This window comes from Brachyistius frenatus, unplaced genomic scaffold, assembly GCF_029030835.1.
Source record: "Brachyistius frenatus isolate BFR_SWC_R1_liver_20210118 unplaced genomic scaffold, ASM2903083v1 Contig_43, whole genome shotgun sequence".
NCBI lineage: Eukaryota > Metazoa > Chordata > Actinopteri > Embiotocidae > Brachyistius > Brachyistius frenatus.
The window spans coordinates 2,006,594-2,018,947 of NW_027210642.1; the positions used below are offsets into that span (position 1 = coordinate 2,006,594).

Below are 12,354 nucleotides of genomic sequence, written 5' to 3' on the forward strand. Positions count from 1 at the left end.
CACACACACACACACACACCGGAAACAAAAAGGAGTACACCCCGACTGCTTTGAAGAAAAGAAGCTGTAGCTGAGCTGTGGCTCAAATTTAACAATAAGACAGACTGCAGTTCCTGCCCCCCCCTCCCCCTCCCACGTTAGCCTCCACCTTTCCCTCCACTGTACTTCACTGCAGGGCTGTGGCCTGTTACCCTTTCATTTGGGTGTCATTGTCACCCAGCATCAGCGTCCCCGCTCCGATCAGTGCTGGCCTGGCCTGGGGGCAGGGGTACATGGGTGGAAGGAGAGTGGAGGTGACATCGCAGAGGGGCAGCTGAAAACACTGTGGGCCGTTGCCCAGAAACCACAGTGAGAAAGCAACAGAGAAGAGAAGATGGTGGGAGAGAGCGGGAATGCTGCGAGGTGGCATTTGGTGCCCTAAGCCTTCCCAAACCCTGATGACAAGGCTAATTGAAGCCTGACAGCAAACGTTTATCCCCTAAAACCTGCTGGTTCATCAGCCCCCGCCACCACCAAACAGGAAATGTATCTCTTGTTTTCACAAACGCTGCCATCAACACATTTGAAGAAGTTGCTTCCTTGTTTCTTCCTTATCCTTCCGTCCCCGCCCCCTTCATTTTGGACTCTGCCGCTCCTCTCCACTATTTTGTTTTCTTCTCAAAAACATACGTGGACATTGTGTGAAAGCTCTAAATGTCAGCTTAACTTCGATTGCCTGGACTATGCTACCGTCATGTTATCCTTTGGACCCCTGCTGACCCAGTGGGGCTGTAATGGTAGTGGTGTGTCACATTCCTGGTGCTGGGACAGATTACAGGAGAATTCAGAGTATTCTAATTACATCCTCTGCCTGTCACCCAGCCGGGTGAAGCTCAAAAAACACCACAGTAATGCCACTTAGGGTTTCAGCAAAGTTGAAACATAATGAGAGCTATGAGAGAATTTGTAATGGTCCATATATCAAGATTAATTAAATGGTATGTATTAGCAGACATACTCACAAGTGACACAGACTATGCTGTTATACAATTAACACCAGTGTTGATTAGATTAGAAAGGGTTCAAGTATACTTTCTAGAATGGTTCAGTGGTTCTCTCATTTCCTGTTTATGCCAGTGAGAGGCAGTCCCTGTGGGGCAGGGATACAGAGGGGCTAATCGTGCAGGACTGGACTGCAGCCCACCAGCAGAGATGGAGACTGATACTCACTTGACTTTTCTTTGGCCCTCCGATGAGGACACTGGACCTGTGCTGAAGGCGGGTTTCCGTTTCCTCGGCCGCCCCGGCCCTCGTCGTGCTGGGCTGCGAGGTGTTTCCTCCTTCCTGCGTGCACACACAGATCTAAACACACATGGCGGCAGGCAGAAGACCTCCATCATACTACACGTCTAAACTCAAAAAGGGTGTACAAGTAAAGTACTGGAAGGAATCCTTTTTGACACTAGAAGTTTCTATGTTTATCAATTTGGAGATTTTTGATTGCAAATGGTTGAAAATAGGTTTAGGTAAAGGAGGAAGAGGTCACACTCACTGATGATCATGCTTCCTTTGAAGTTTGGCCAACTCCTTTTGCTTCTCTTTGTAGCAACGCTGTATCTCAGCCAACTTCACACGCATCGCAAGCTCTGGACCATCCATTGTTTCCATGCTGACCTTGGCTGGGCACACCTGAAGTACACAAAACTATTGGTTATTTTTAATATTAAAAGCAACCTTCAAACCTTTCTAGTAAAACGTATTTATTTCATTGAATCAAAAGTGATTAAAAGCCAAAAGGCTCTTTGGATTTTGAAACATCCAGTTGGGCACACTATAGCTGTGGTTCTTACTGGTTCATTGCGAGGTGTCCAGCTGCATTTCCTGCGTAAATTGAGGCTCCTGCGGGCTGGGAAGTGTCGCCCTGAACCCATACTGTTGCCTTCCTGGGAGCCCAACTCCAGAGCACGGGCTGTGGCCAAAGTAGCGAGGCTTTGGAGGTCAAACATGAGCAACTCCTCCTCTGTGAGGGAACGGGAAAAAAAACATGCTGATTTGTTTCACATTGAGACCACACATACTTGATTTAGAGACACTACAATTGAACCAAGATTGTGTCCACAAATATTTAATCAAAAGAGTGTCAAAGTGAGAAAGAAACGAGGGTTTGTGTAAATGAGCACCACGTGTTCAGCTTCAAAACTTGCACGTGGCTTATTTTTTCAGGAGTAATCTTGTGATAAAGTGACTAATTGGGCAAGGAAGAAGGAAATTGGGTGCATTAAAGCAATATGAGGAGGCAACAACCCATCATTTCAGAGGTCATATCAATATGGACTCGCCAGATGCTACTGTGGCCATCTGGACGAAGCTCTTCCTATGTAGCCTATCTGCCTTTGGCATTGACTGCAATATCCGCCATTAATGGACTGCACTATCGGCTGAACCGCAGAGAGTGCAGCGTCGTCACAGAAGGGAAATCTGACATTTTGTGTACAAAGTAACACTGCCTTACATCTTGAATTAATAAATAAAGAATACTGATGCTTCTCACTTGTTTAAGTAATTGTTTTGGTAAAGACTTTTGTTGTGACTGTAAACCGACATGTGCCACTTCCCCGAGCTGTCAACAGTATCGCATCAAGAAGACAACATCACTGACTCTGGAATCAGATGATACCCTTTTTATAGCAGCCTCTTTTGGGAGCAGTTAAATGCATTAGGATGCTGTGGTAAACACAAAACATCCTTTTGCATGAATAAAAAAAAACACATGGTGCTTTGAAAAACAAGGAAGCTTTTAAAAGGCACTTTAAAACAATAGGGTCTAATTAGCCAGGCAATGCTCCAGAGTGCTGAAAACATCGACTGCTTTTGTGATTACACACTAACTTTCAGGAACGTGTTGTGTTTGGGAGAGAGGGAGACCGATCGGTGCGTCTCCTTTTTGTTTGAGTGTGTGTATTTGCAGCCGTGGGTGTTTGGGTGTGTGCACGTTTGTGCACGTGTGTGAATCAAACAGCTGCAGGATGGAGAGACAGGGAGACAGCTCCCCGAGGAAAGCTGAGAGGAAGAGAGAGGAAGTGAGAAAGGAAGGTGTACACCCTTCACTAGTGGTTCAGCCCTGTCCTCCTGCTTCTTATCCCTCTCCTGAGGCCTCTGCATCTGTTAGAACAGCCTTTTAGGAAATAAAAGTGCCTTTAACACACCAAAGGAGAGCAACGGCAAGCGGGCTGTGCAGACAGCCTCTCTGGGGACGTGTTAGAATCCACCAGAGGCTCTGGAGACCAGCAGGAAGAGAGAAGTATCTGGGAGGGAACACAGAGCGACGGAGGCTAGGCCTGAGGGGGGAGTGGGAGTTTGTCTCAGTGGACACAGAGGAAGGAGGAGGGTGAACTATGAGAGAGAAGTGCATTCTGCTGATAGGAGTGTGTGCCTGTGCGCATGTCAGCATGTGTGAGTCGTGGAAGATCCACTGTCCCTCACCCTGGCTCTTCCCACTGGTGCGCTTTTGCTGTTGCAGCTCCAGATCTGCAAGTTCACTCAGAAGCTCCATACCCTTGTGGGGGCTGTACTGCGATGGGGCAACTGATGGGGTGCTTAAAGGGTACAAGGGAAATGGGGGTACGTCTGTGCAGAAAGCAGCAGCAATCAACAGCTCCAGACTCCAGTAGCAGGGCACAATAGGTTTCTGGGGCACAACAACAGGTGCCTCACATGGGCTCGGGGCAGAAACTGAGGCAGGGGAAAGACACACAAAATCCACTGAGGCGTCATCAGGGATCATCTTGTTCTCGTGCTGCTGCTCGCTGTCTTTTACTCCCCCGGGGGGCAGAGACTGTGACTTGGGGGCTGCAGGGGAAGCGGGGTCAAGTTCGATGATGGCTGGCAGCTCTGGCTCCTGCTCTCCAGGCATGGTGATCTCTTGAGTATGCTCCACCCGACTCTCCCCACCCATCGCCTCGTCATCCTCTTCTCCTTCCAAGGTAATGACAGCTTCTGGCCTACCAGGCTCCTCTGCTGAAAGGGGGACTGGACAGGAGGCAGCCTCGCACACTGGGCTCTCAGCAGGGGGGCAAACCATCACCTCCTCCTCAGCTGGCCCCTGCTCTTCTGCCTCCTCCTCTCCAGGCATATAGCTGGCTGCTGTCACTCCCGCCACCTCCTCCCTCTGCTCCAGAACTCTTTCCTCCTCCTCTTGCTCCACTTCCTTGAGTGGCAGTGACTCTGGGAGGGGCCTGACCACCACCTGGCAGTCTAACTCCTCCCCTAAGCTGGCGAGAGACTGGGGAGCATGCTCAGCAGGCTCCACTTGGACTGCTTCCAGGTCAGCTGGCTCAGCCAGGCGAACATCCTGAGGGGAGGGTCCGCTCCTGTAGCCCATAGCCATAGCAGGGTAGGTGTATCCAGGAGGCAAGTCTATAGACGGAAAGAAATATAGGTAATAAAAACAACAATTGTGATCAAATTTGACACAGAAATATTGAATAAAGATATTTTAGCTGAAATAAAATAGAAATACCTATTTTCTAGATGAGACTGTTTCATACAAAGGTGCAAACATAAAATCCCTTCACATCATGCCCACACTATACTTAACTCCCTTGCTACTACCTACATGACAAGAGGTGAAAAATAGGGAAAAGGAAATGTAGTAGCCCTCTGCCTTTATCTCCCAGCTGGAAGAAGGGTAGAGGACTACAAGTAACAGTGTGTGTATTATTTAAAGTGAGCAAGACCTTTGGTTTATCAGCGAGCCTGACACTATTCCTCTGGTGTGCCGGAGCCGTTTGCCAGACATTAATAATGATGAAGAGAGTGCGGGGCCTGTGGGGCTGGAGGAGAGGCGAGGGCCGCCGCTGAGGTGTTTTTCAATCATTACCAAGGTAACAGCACTGGAAAGCCCCAGCACAGCCGGCAGCCATTTTCTTCAGCTTTGAGCTGTTTAGTCAATCAGGGAGTTTGCCAAAAAAAAGCTACCCACACATATTACCACAACACCAGCAGAAAAAATTGATCATTCAGCGGTGGCAATTCCAATTACCAATCAGTGCCGTGTACAAGGTGCAGCTGCAACCTATAATTCTTCTGTTCTTTTTCTCTTCAGATTTATTTTACGTATCATCTGTAACTTGCTGATTATCATCAGCATGTTCTTTTACAAGCGTTCATTTTATGATATCAATATTGTTCACACTTAAGCCACCGCACACAGTGCATCAAAGGCAGCTGGAAAACTTTGAGGCACATTTGCATGTTTTGGTTTGCGTGTTGACCCTTTAATTTATGCTTACCAGGCTCCAGAGACCCTGGATAATCCTGCGGGGGCTGTCTTTCTCCTCTCTTGTCCTGAGATTCAGCCCCTTTGAGCATCTGAGGCGGGGCAGGGCTGATGGCTGGTGAGTGGGGGGCTGCAGCGACAGGGCTGGGTGCAGGGCAGGGTGTTGAAGGAGTGCTTTTGGGATGTTGTCGCAGTGAGGGGGACTGGCAACAAGGGGACAAGTGAGCAGCACAGGCCCTGGGAGGCGAGGTGTTATTCTGCTGCGAGTTGTAGGAGTAGGCCTTGGCAGGTTTAGACGTTCTTGGCTCTGAAATGAGTTCCTCTAGTTCAACCGAGGGCTCATCTGGTCTCTTCTGTAGCTGTGACATTAACAAAATATATATATTTTCACATCTACATTTAGTCAACTCATCTTGAAGATATCAAGCATGTGAATTTTCTATATGAGTTCCATGATAACAAATCCCAAAAGCTGCTTGCTCTGCAGCCTATATTTAGCAATTCACTCTGTCCCTGTGAGAATATCAGCATATGCCAGATAAATGTAAGGCGAGTTAAAAATAGACTAGAAAGTCATGTGAGATTTTAAGCTGACTCATGACTCACTCTTCTTTTGTCTTGATCTCTTTTTTTGTGTGTGCAGATAGATACAGAAGATTCTGAAATTTGAATGTTCCTCGCGTATTTTGACTTTATCATCACCTGTGCATTGTGAGCGGCTTGATGTTGCATGTTCATGCCGTGTGCAGCTCTGTGTTGCTGCTGCTGTTGCGGCTGCTGCTGCTGCTGCTGAGGTTGAGACTGTAGGTGTGGTTGCTGTGACTGGTGACTCTGGTGCTGATGCTGGAGCTGTTGATGCTGCTGGAGTGCGTACAGCTCCTGTTGCCGTAGAAACTGGGATCGGGAGTACACAGCAGGATGTTGCATGTGGGAGGGTGGGCCCCGGGCACCGTACACAGGGGGCCACAGCCCTTGCTGCTCCATCACATCTAATGAGAAAAAGGAGGAGGAATGTGATGGAGGGGGCTACCTTAGAACAAAAACACATGCACGCACACACACACTCATCACTTTCCTTTGGATTCATACATCAGCATGATGCGCAGCACACTAGAATACATTAGTGAACAGAGAGCAATTGTGTTCTCCATATCTATCATTATGTACCTCCCACACAACTATTTCAAAACCGTGAAACCATTATGGATCATTTAAAAATCATTGTATTTACATTTTATAGATCCCTTCAGAAAAAGAAAAGACTTTTTGACTTCACAGAACATCATCTCCCCAGGCAGCAGCAACAATCCCACACTCTCCCGCGCTCTCAACACAAATCTCTCTCTTAAGAACTGCTTTGAGAATTTTGGAATGCTGGGAAAACAGTTATGACAATGATGAAATGTGAACAGATGATAGTGGTTGATTAGAGGTCAAAATACTGGGCTGGAAGTCTCATCGGAGCATTCAATTCGGCCTTACTGCCAAAAAAAAGTCCCACCTGCCTGGCCAAACCACAGAGGGGGGTCCACAGAATGGCCCAGCAGTAAGCTTAGTTCCCATGTCTGTGGGTGTATCTCCTATGTGGCTTTAAGGATAAGTACAATTTGATGTGGGTGATTTGCACCGACAGATGTTCCACTAGAGAAGTGTATAAGCAGCGTAATATACACTTCTCATTAACATTTATCCAAATTAACTTGATCTTTCAGCCCTTCTGCAAAACACACAAAGAATTTAAGACATATAAACTTGAATATGCAAATGTTTCCTGTTGAAAAGTTTGTGTGGATGCATTTCCCTCCCCAGCTGAAACTCCTGCGGAGCACAGAGGGAGCCGTACCGTCAAAGATGGTGAGCTAATTAAATTTCACAGCCTGCTCACTGAATATGTGTCTACAATGACTTTTGAGAAGTGATCTTTCTCTTTATCCGAACACTTCCTCTTCCTCTGCTGTGATGGTGCTGCACATATAGCTTTGTATGAGCATCCTGACCCACTGAGAGCACTATTGCTGCTGGGCGGAGCAGTTGGTGTGCAGGAAATATTTGAATTGGAGTGTGTGTGTGTGTGTGTGTGTGTGTGTGTGTGTGTGTGTGTGTGTGTGTGTGTGTGTGTGTGTGTGTGTGTGTGTGTGTGTGTGTGTGTGTGTGTGTGTGTGTGTGTGTGTGTGTGTGTGTGTGTGTGTGTGTGAACAAATCCATGAAAGGGAAATTAGTCAGCAGTCTTCATGGGATCACTGTGATTACCAACAGTTCTTTTAATGTTATCCCCAGATTATGTGAACACTGAAATAACATTGCATTAATGTTCCAGGGAACATAGGCTAAATTTAGTAAATTTCTAATTTATGGGGATTTGGATGTACGGGGCTGTATGTGTACAGTTAGTGTGTTCTTGACAGGCTCGTTTGTTTAATCTGATTTATAAATACGCTTGGCTTTACAGAGGAGAAAGCAAGGTTGTGGCATACCCAGGTGATGGGTTGCAGGATGGGTGGGAGGCTCAGAGGGCAGGACCACCAGCTGGGCGGAAGGGTCCTGAGGCAGAGGCAGCACCGGCTGCAGAGGGCCCGACATGGCTGCAGAGAAACCAGGGGGCAGATTCTGGTGCAGGGTTGTGTGTCCTATACCTGCTTTATAGAGAGAATTTCCAATTAGATTACAAAACCATCAACCTATGTTCATGCTCTGAAAAGTAATCAAATCGGTTCTAAAACTGACTGGGAACAAATGAAAAGATGCTGATGAGTAACATTATATAAAAGCATCCACTTAGAAATCAGTGCAGCACACCTATGTTTTAGAGCTGTTCCATGAATAAGAGAAAGCGGACTGGATAACCTCCTTCAGTTAAATTACCACTACTGAAGATAATAAAGTCACACCCGAAGAAAATCTAAGTACAATTTTTGCATCTTAATTTCCAAAACTGTTAGTATTTTCTTACCATAAGAGTGTCCTGTCATCCAGAGGGAAGGACTTCCAGTTCTTGGCATCCAGTGATGGTGAGCAGAATGTGCAGCAGGATCTCCTAACTGACCAGACTGGAGGGAAGTCCCGCCCGGGACCATGAGATGAGAGGTGAGGTCTCCGTGACAGCCGTTGGACGGGTGGATCCTCGCAAACTCCACCCTTTCTTTATTGTCCCTGGCATCAGGATGAGACGAGGATGAAGAAATACAGACGAAGACCAGCATGCAGAAGGTTTCTGGCAATACAGATTTGAATATTGAGCGATAGGGCTTTTACATGTGCTTTACCTGATATAAGCATCTCTCTCTCTGTCCAAGCAAGTGAGACCTATTTGTTCCTCACTCATCCTCTTCCTCTCCTCCTCTGCGGTGGGATCGGAGGTGTACATGGAGCGAGGAGGTCCTGTGAGACAAACACAAACTTAACCATTAGCTCTCGCTGTTGTGGCTAAAAATACTGACACAACTTGACAAATAAATACATTTCAAGTGTCAATTTTGTAGCAGAAATGTTGGAAAAACAGGGAATTTCAAACAAGCATGAATATGTTTAGACTCTTCATTAAGTTCACTTTTATCACAGTGGGTCATGTTTTTTTTTTTTTTACTGCATATTTCCATTAGATGTGCGAATGTTGTTTTCTCTACATAGCATGAAAAAAAATTATGATAATTTATAATAATAAAGAGCACAATGATTACATGTTTCTTAAACGCCTGCCTGATGATTTAATGAATAAGTGGGCAGTAAATACAGATCTAAACATGGATAGATATGTGCTACTGATTGTGTACTGTTTGTTTCTATTAAAATAATGATGCTACAGAATATATTTTGAGTGTTGCTGCTAAATTTAATAAAAAACTGGACTAGGTTGTTGTGGAAATGAGTTCAGTAATACTGCAGTATTGTAAATTGCCATTTCTCCAAAACATTGTTGAGATTTTACTTCTGGGAATTCAATTATCAGTGTTTAATTCATTGACTTTTGATAGGAGTAATAAAAGCTGAATAATGCAGAAAAAAATTAAAATTGGTCAGGCTTGGTTTGGGACTACTGAGGAACAAGTTATACTGAAACCTCTGAGTATTAAAAGCTAGAGAATTTAAATTAAAAAGTTTTTACCTACAAAAAAGTTTTGTCTAAAAAAATACTAATTTACACAAATATTTTTTTCAGGCTTTTTACAGATGTGCTTTTCAGTTTTTTGCTTTCGTTTTTTTTTTTTTTTTTCCACAGCGAGGACATTGGCAAGTCGCCTAAGAAAAAAAGGTCAAGCCAGTGACCTCGACTGCTTACCTTTCACAGAGGGGTGCACCCTGCCCTGCCGGCTGTTGGGATGACTGTCCGCTGACCGACATGGTGGCTCTCTTTGTCTGGCCACTGCCACTGCGATTCCCACCGGCGGCTGCCGCACCTCGCTTTCCCCATGACCCGTCTCCCCCATTTCCCGGCTCCGCCCACCGTAATCAGGGCGCTCGCTGTCACTGGTTGGGCCCTTCCTGGAAGGTAAGGTCTGTTTGTTGCCCTGCAGGGCGCAGCTCCCCCCAGACGGCCCTGACTTGAGACTTCCCAGTCCCCCGAAGGGGCTCTTCTGGGAGAGGAGCAGTGGCTGTTGCTGGTTGCTGTACTTTAGTAAGCTTTTCATGGCACTGCTCTCGCCCGGAGTTGGACCTTGGGGATCAGGTTGCTGTTGTGGCTGCTGCTGTTGCTGACTGAGGGGAGGTGCAGTAGGGGGCTGTGGAGGAGGCAGGCTCATTCCTGGCTGCTGCTGCTGCTGCTGCTGCTGCTGCTGCTGCTGTTGCTGCTGCTGCTGCTGCTGCTGCTGCTGCGAGTGTTGCCCACCGGTGCTCCCTAAGTCCATGTAGGACTTCCTCTGCTCCTCCTCCGGTTGTGACATGTGATGGGGAGGCCTCATCGCCCAGGGTGGCACTGGGGGCTGCTGGTGGTGGTGCTGCCCACTGCTGTTGCTGTAGCCATAAGGAGACATGTCCATCTTTCTTTTAAGCTCCTGACTATTCCCCTGGTTCAAGTCCGCTGGAGAAGGAGCGTCTGGGACCGGTCGGCCATGCTGCTGGTGGCGAATCCGAGCTACCTTTTGGCCATCTCTCTGTAGGGAGCAGCTACCTGCAGGACCATGAGCTGTTCCAGTCCCACTGTGCTGCCCCATGTTTTTACTTCCGAGTGGGGAGGAGTTGGGTGGGGGTCCTGGATGGGAACAGTCTCTGTAAGGAGAGGTGTTTACAGAATGAGGGACAGAGTGCCCCGCCTTGGGCCCTTGGGGCAGCGAGGGTCTGAACACATCCATGTCCACACCACTGTTGATGCACTCAGCACTCCGTGATCTCACGACCTGGTGCTGCTGTTGAGAGTGTGGAGGCTGTTGTTGTTGGGGAGGTGGAGGAAGTTGTGAGGGCTGAAGGTGTTGGTGGTGGGACTGCATCCAGTCTGGCGCCTTCTCTGTCTTTCTGTATGGGTGCTGCTGCTGCTGCTGCTGCTGCTGTTGTTGCTGCTGTTGTTGTTGTTGTTGTTGTTGTTGTTGTTGCTGTTGTTGCTGCTGTTGTTGCTGCTGTTGTTGTTGTTGTTGTTGTTGTTGTTGATGCTGCTGCTGCTGTTTTCTGTGCCAACTACTATGGTGCCCACCGCCATTCTTTTCTATTGCCTTGTCCTTGGCATTGCTACCTCCTCCACTACCTACACCCTGACAGTCAGGGTTACCAAGCTGGAATGGCCCGCCAGATTTCTCTCCTAGGTCCGCCACAGATGGCACAAATGTGGCCCCCGTGACTTTAGGTTCTCGGCCCACGTTGACTGGCCCCCTCTCATGTGAGGCGGGATTGGCTAGAGGAGCAGGTGGGGGCGGGCAGAAAAAGTCCGGATGGTGGTGTGTGTGGTGGGAATGATGTGGGTGGTGTGGGTGGCTGGGATGGAGCTGAAGGCAGTGGAAGCCCCCTGGGTGAGGATGTGTGTGGGGGTGGGCGTGAGGATGTGGATGGGGGTGTGCCCCTCCAGTAGCAGAACCCATGTGTAAAGGCGGGGGCACAGAGTAGGGCAGAGAGTGGTGAAGTGGTGCCTGACCTCTTTCCAGACAGTCTGAAGGCTGTTCGCTGATCCTCATCTCCCCACTTATACCCTCTTTGGTGCAGCGACCACTGCCACCCGACCCCATATGTCTGCCCTGGCTGACCCCCCCGCCCCCCATGGCCCGAAGGGCTGTGCCCTCCCCACCACAGCTGGACATGGAGACCTTAGTCCCCGCTCCAGTTCCTGCATCTCCATTTTGCATCTTGCCATTATGCAAACAGGCACTGAGGGGCTTGCCCATATTCTGAGGGTGGTCTTTGTTGTAGTCCATTGTGAGTGACGCCTTGTGCCTCTCCAGGGCCCGACTGTTGACCTCTTCCAGGGGTAGTGGGTGCTGTGGATAGTGTGGGTGCTGCTGATGGGTGTGGGAATGGTGGTGGTGTGTGGGCTGGGGCGGCTGGTGGCTGTGGTGCTGCTGCTGCTGCTGCTGCTGTTGTCTCTCCTTAGCCTCTTGTTTGCTACTGGACCTCTCCTTGTCCTTGACAGGGACCACTCCTCTTTCCACGGACCCCTCTTTAAGACCCTTATGTAGACCTGTCCCCACCCCTGGATCTCTGTCTCTGCTGCAGGACCCCTGAGAGTGTCCTGAACCTGCCCTGGACATTGGTGGCAGACTGTGATTGGCTGAGATGAGAGGCGGCTGGGATGGGAGACCTCGGAGATAGAAGTTCTCTACGAGAGGAAGGAAGGCAGGTCAGTAAAACAAATACATCAGAACAAAAAGGATAAAGCAATGACAGAATCTATAATTTGGCCCAAAGCAGCCTTATAGTAATATTCCATGTTAAATTACACCAAACCATATTGTTTAAATTCGATTTTAAATGTCTTATTTTTGTCTGGTTAAATTCTAAATATCTCACCTTTTTGCGTGTCGTAGAAACGGTGCTGCCCGTAGAGAACCCCGCTGTTGGCATGGTGATCCAAGTGGCTCATTGGAAGGAAGGTGTGGGCCAGACTCCCTGAGAATCGAGGATACCCTGGACCTGCTGAGATGGATGGCAGAGTGAGGGAAGGAGAGAATTGATAAGACAGG

General features: G+C 48.1%; 2 protein-coding genes across 15 annotated transcripts in view; one reads left to right on the forward strand and one right to left on the reverse strand.

The window, feature by feature from the left end:
- LOC138623400 (cytohesin-1) overlaps nucleotides 1–3,328 on the forward strand; it is a 149,695-nt gene extending 146,367 nt beyond the window's left edge. For all 3 annotated transcript variants that reach the window (XM_069702916.1, XM_069702914.1, XM_069702915.1), the window contains exon 14: nucleotides 3,316–3,328. The gene's annotated coding sequence lies outside the window, so the exon portion shown is untranslated. The remainder of the gene's footprint in view (nucleotides 1–3,315) is intronic.
- Nucleotides 1–12,354, reverse strand: part of LOC138623397 (BAH and coiled-coil domain-containing protein 1) — a 64,283-nt gene that overhangs the window by 13,893 nt on the left and 38,036 nt on the right. For 7 of the 12 annotated variants that reach the window (XM_069702901.1, XM_069702904.1, XM_069702907.1 and 4 more), the window contains exons 4-14: nucleotides 12,182–12,307; nucleotides 9,534–11,990; nucleotides 8,521–8,635; nucleotides 8,208–8,407; nucleotides 7,732–7,893; nucleotides 5,960–6,246; nucleotides 5,271–5,616; nucleotides 3,463–4,395; nucleotides 1,830–1,999; nucleotides 1,532–1,668; nucleotides 1,210–1,323 (exon numbers count right to left, since the gene is read on the reverse strand). In XM_069702901.1, the coding sequence (XP_069559002.1) occupies nucleotides 1,210–1,323; nucleotides 1,532–1,668; nucleotides 1,830–1,999; nucleotides 3,463–4,395; nucleotides 5,271–5,616; nucleotides 5,960–6,246; nucleotides 7,732–7,893; nucleotides 8,208–8,407; nucleotides 8,521–8,635; nucleotides 9,534–11,990; nucleotides 12,182–12,307 (5,047 nt within the window). The remainder of the gene's footprint in view (nucleotides 1–1,209; nucleotides 1,324–1,531; nucleotides 1,669–1,829; nucleotides 2,000–3,462; nucleotides 4,396–5,270; nucleotides 5,617–5,959; nucleotides 6,247–7,731; nucleotides 7,894–8,207; nucleotides 8,408–8,520; nucleotides 8,636–9,533; nucleotides 11,991–12,181; nucleotides 12,308–12,354) is intronic. The other 5 variants (XM_069702909.1, XM_069702906.1, XM_069702911.1 and 2 more) reach the window with 3 other exon arrangements.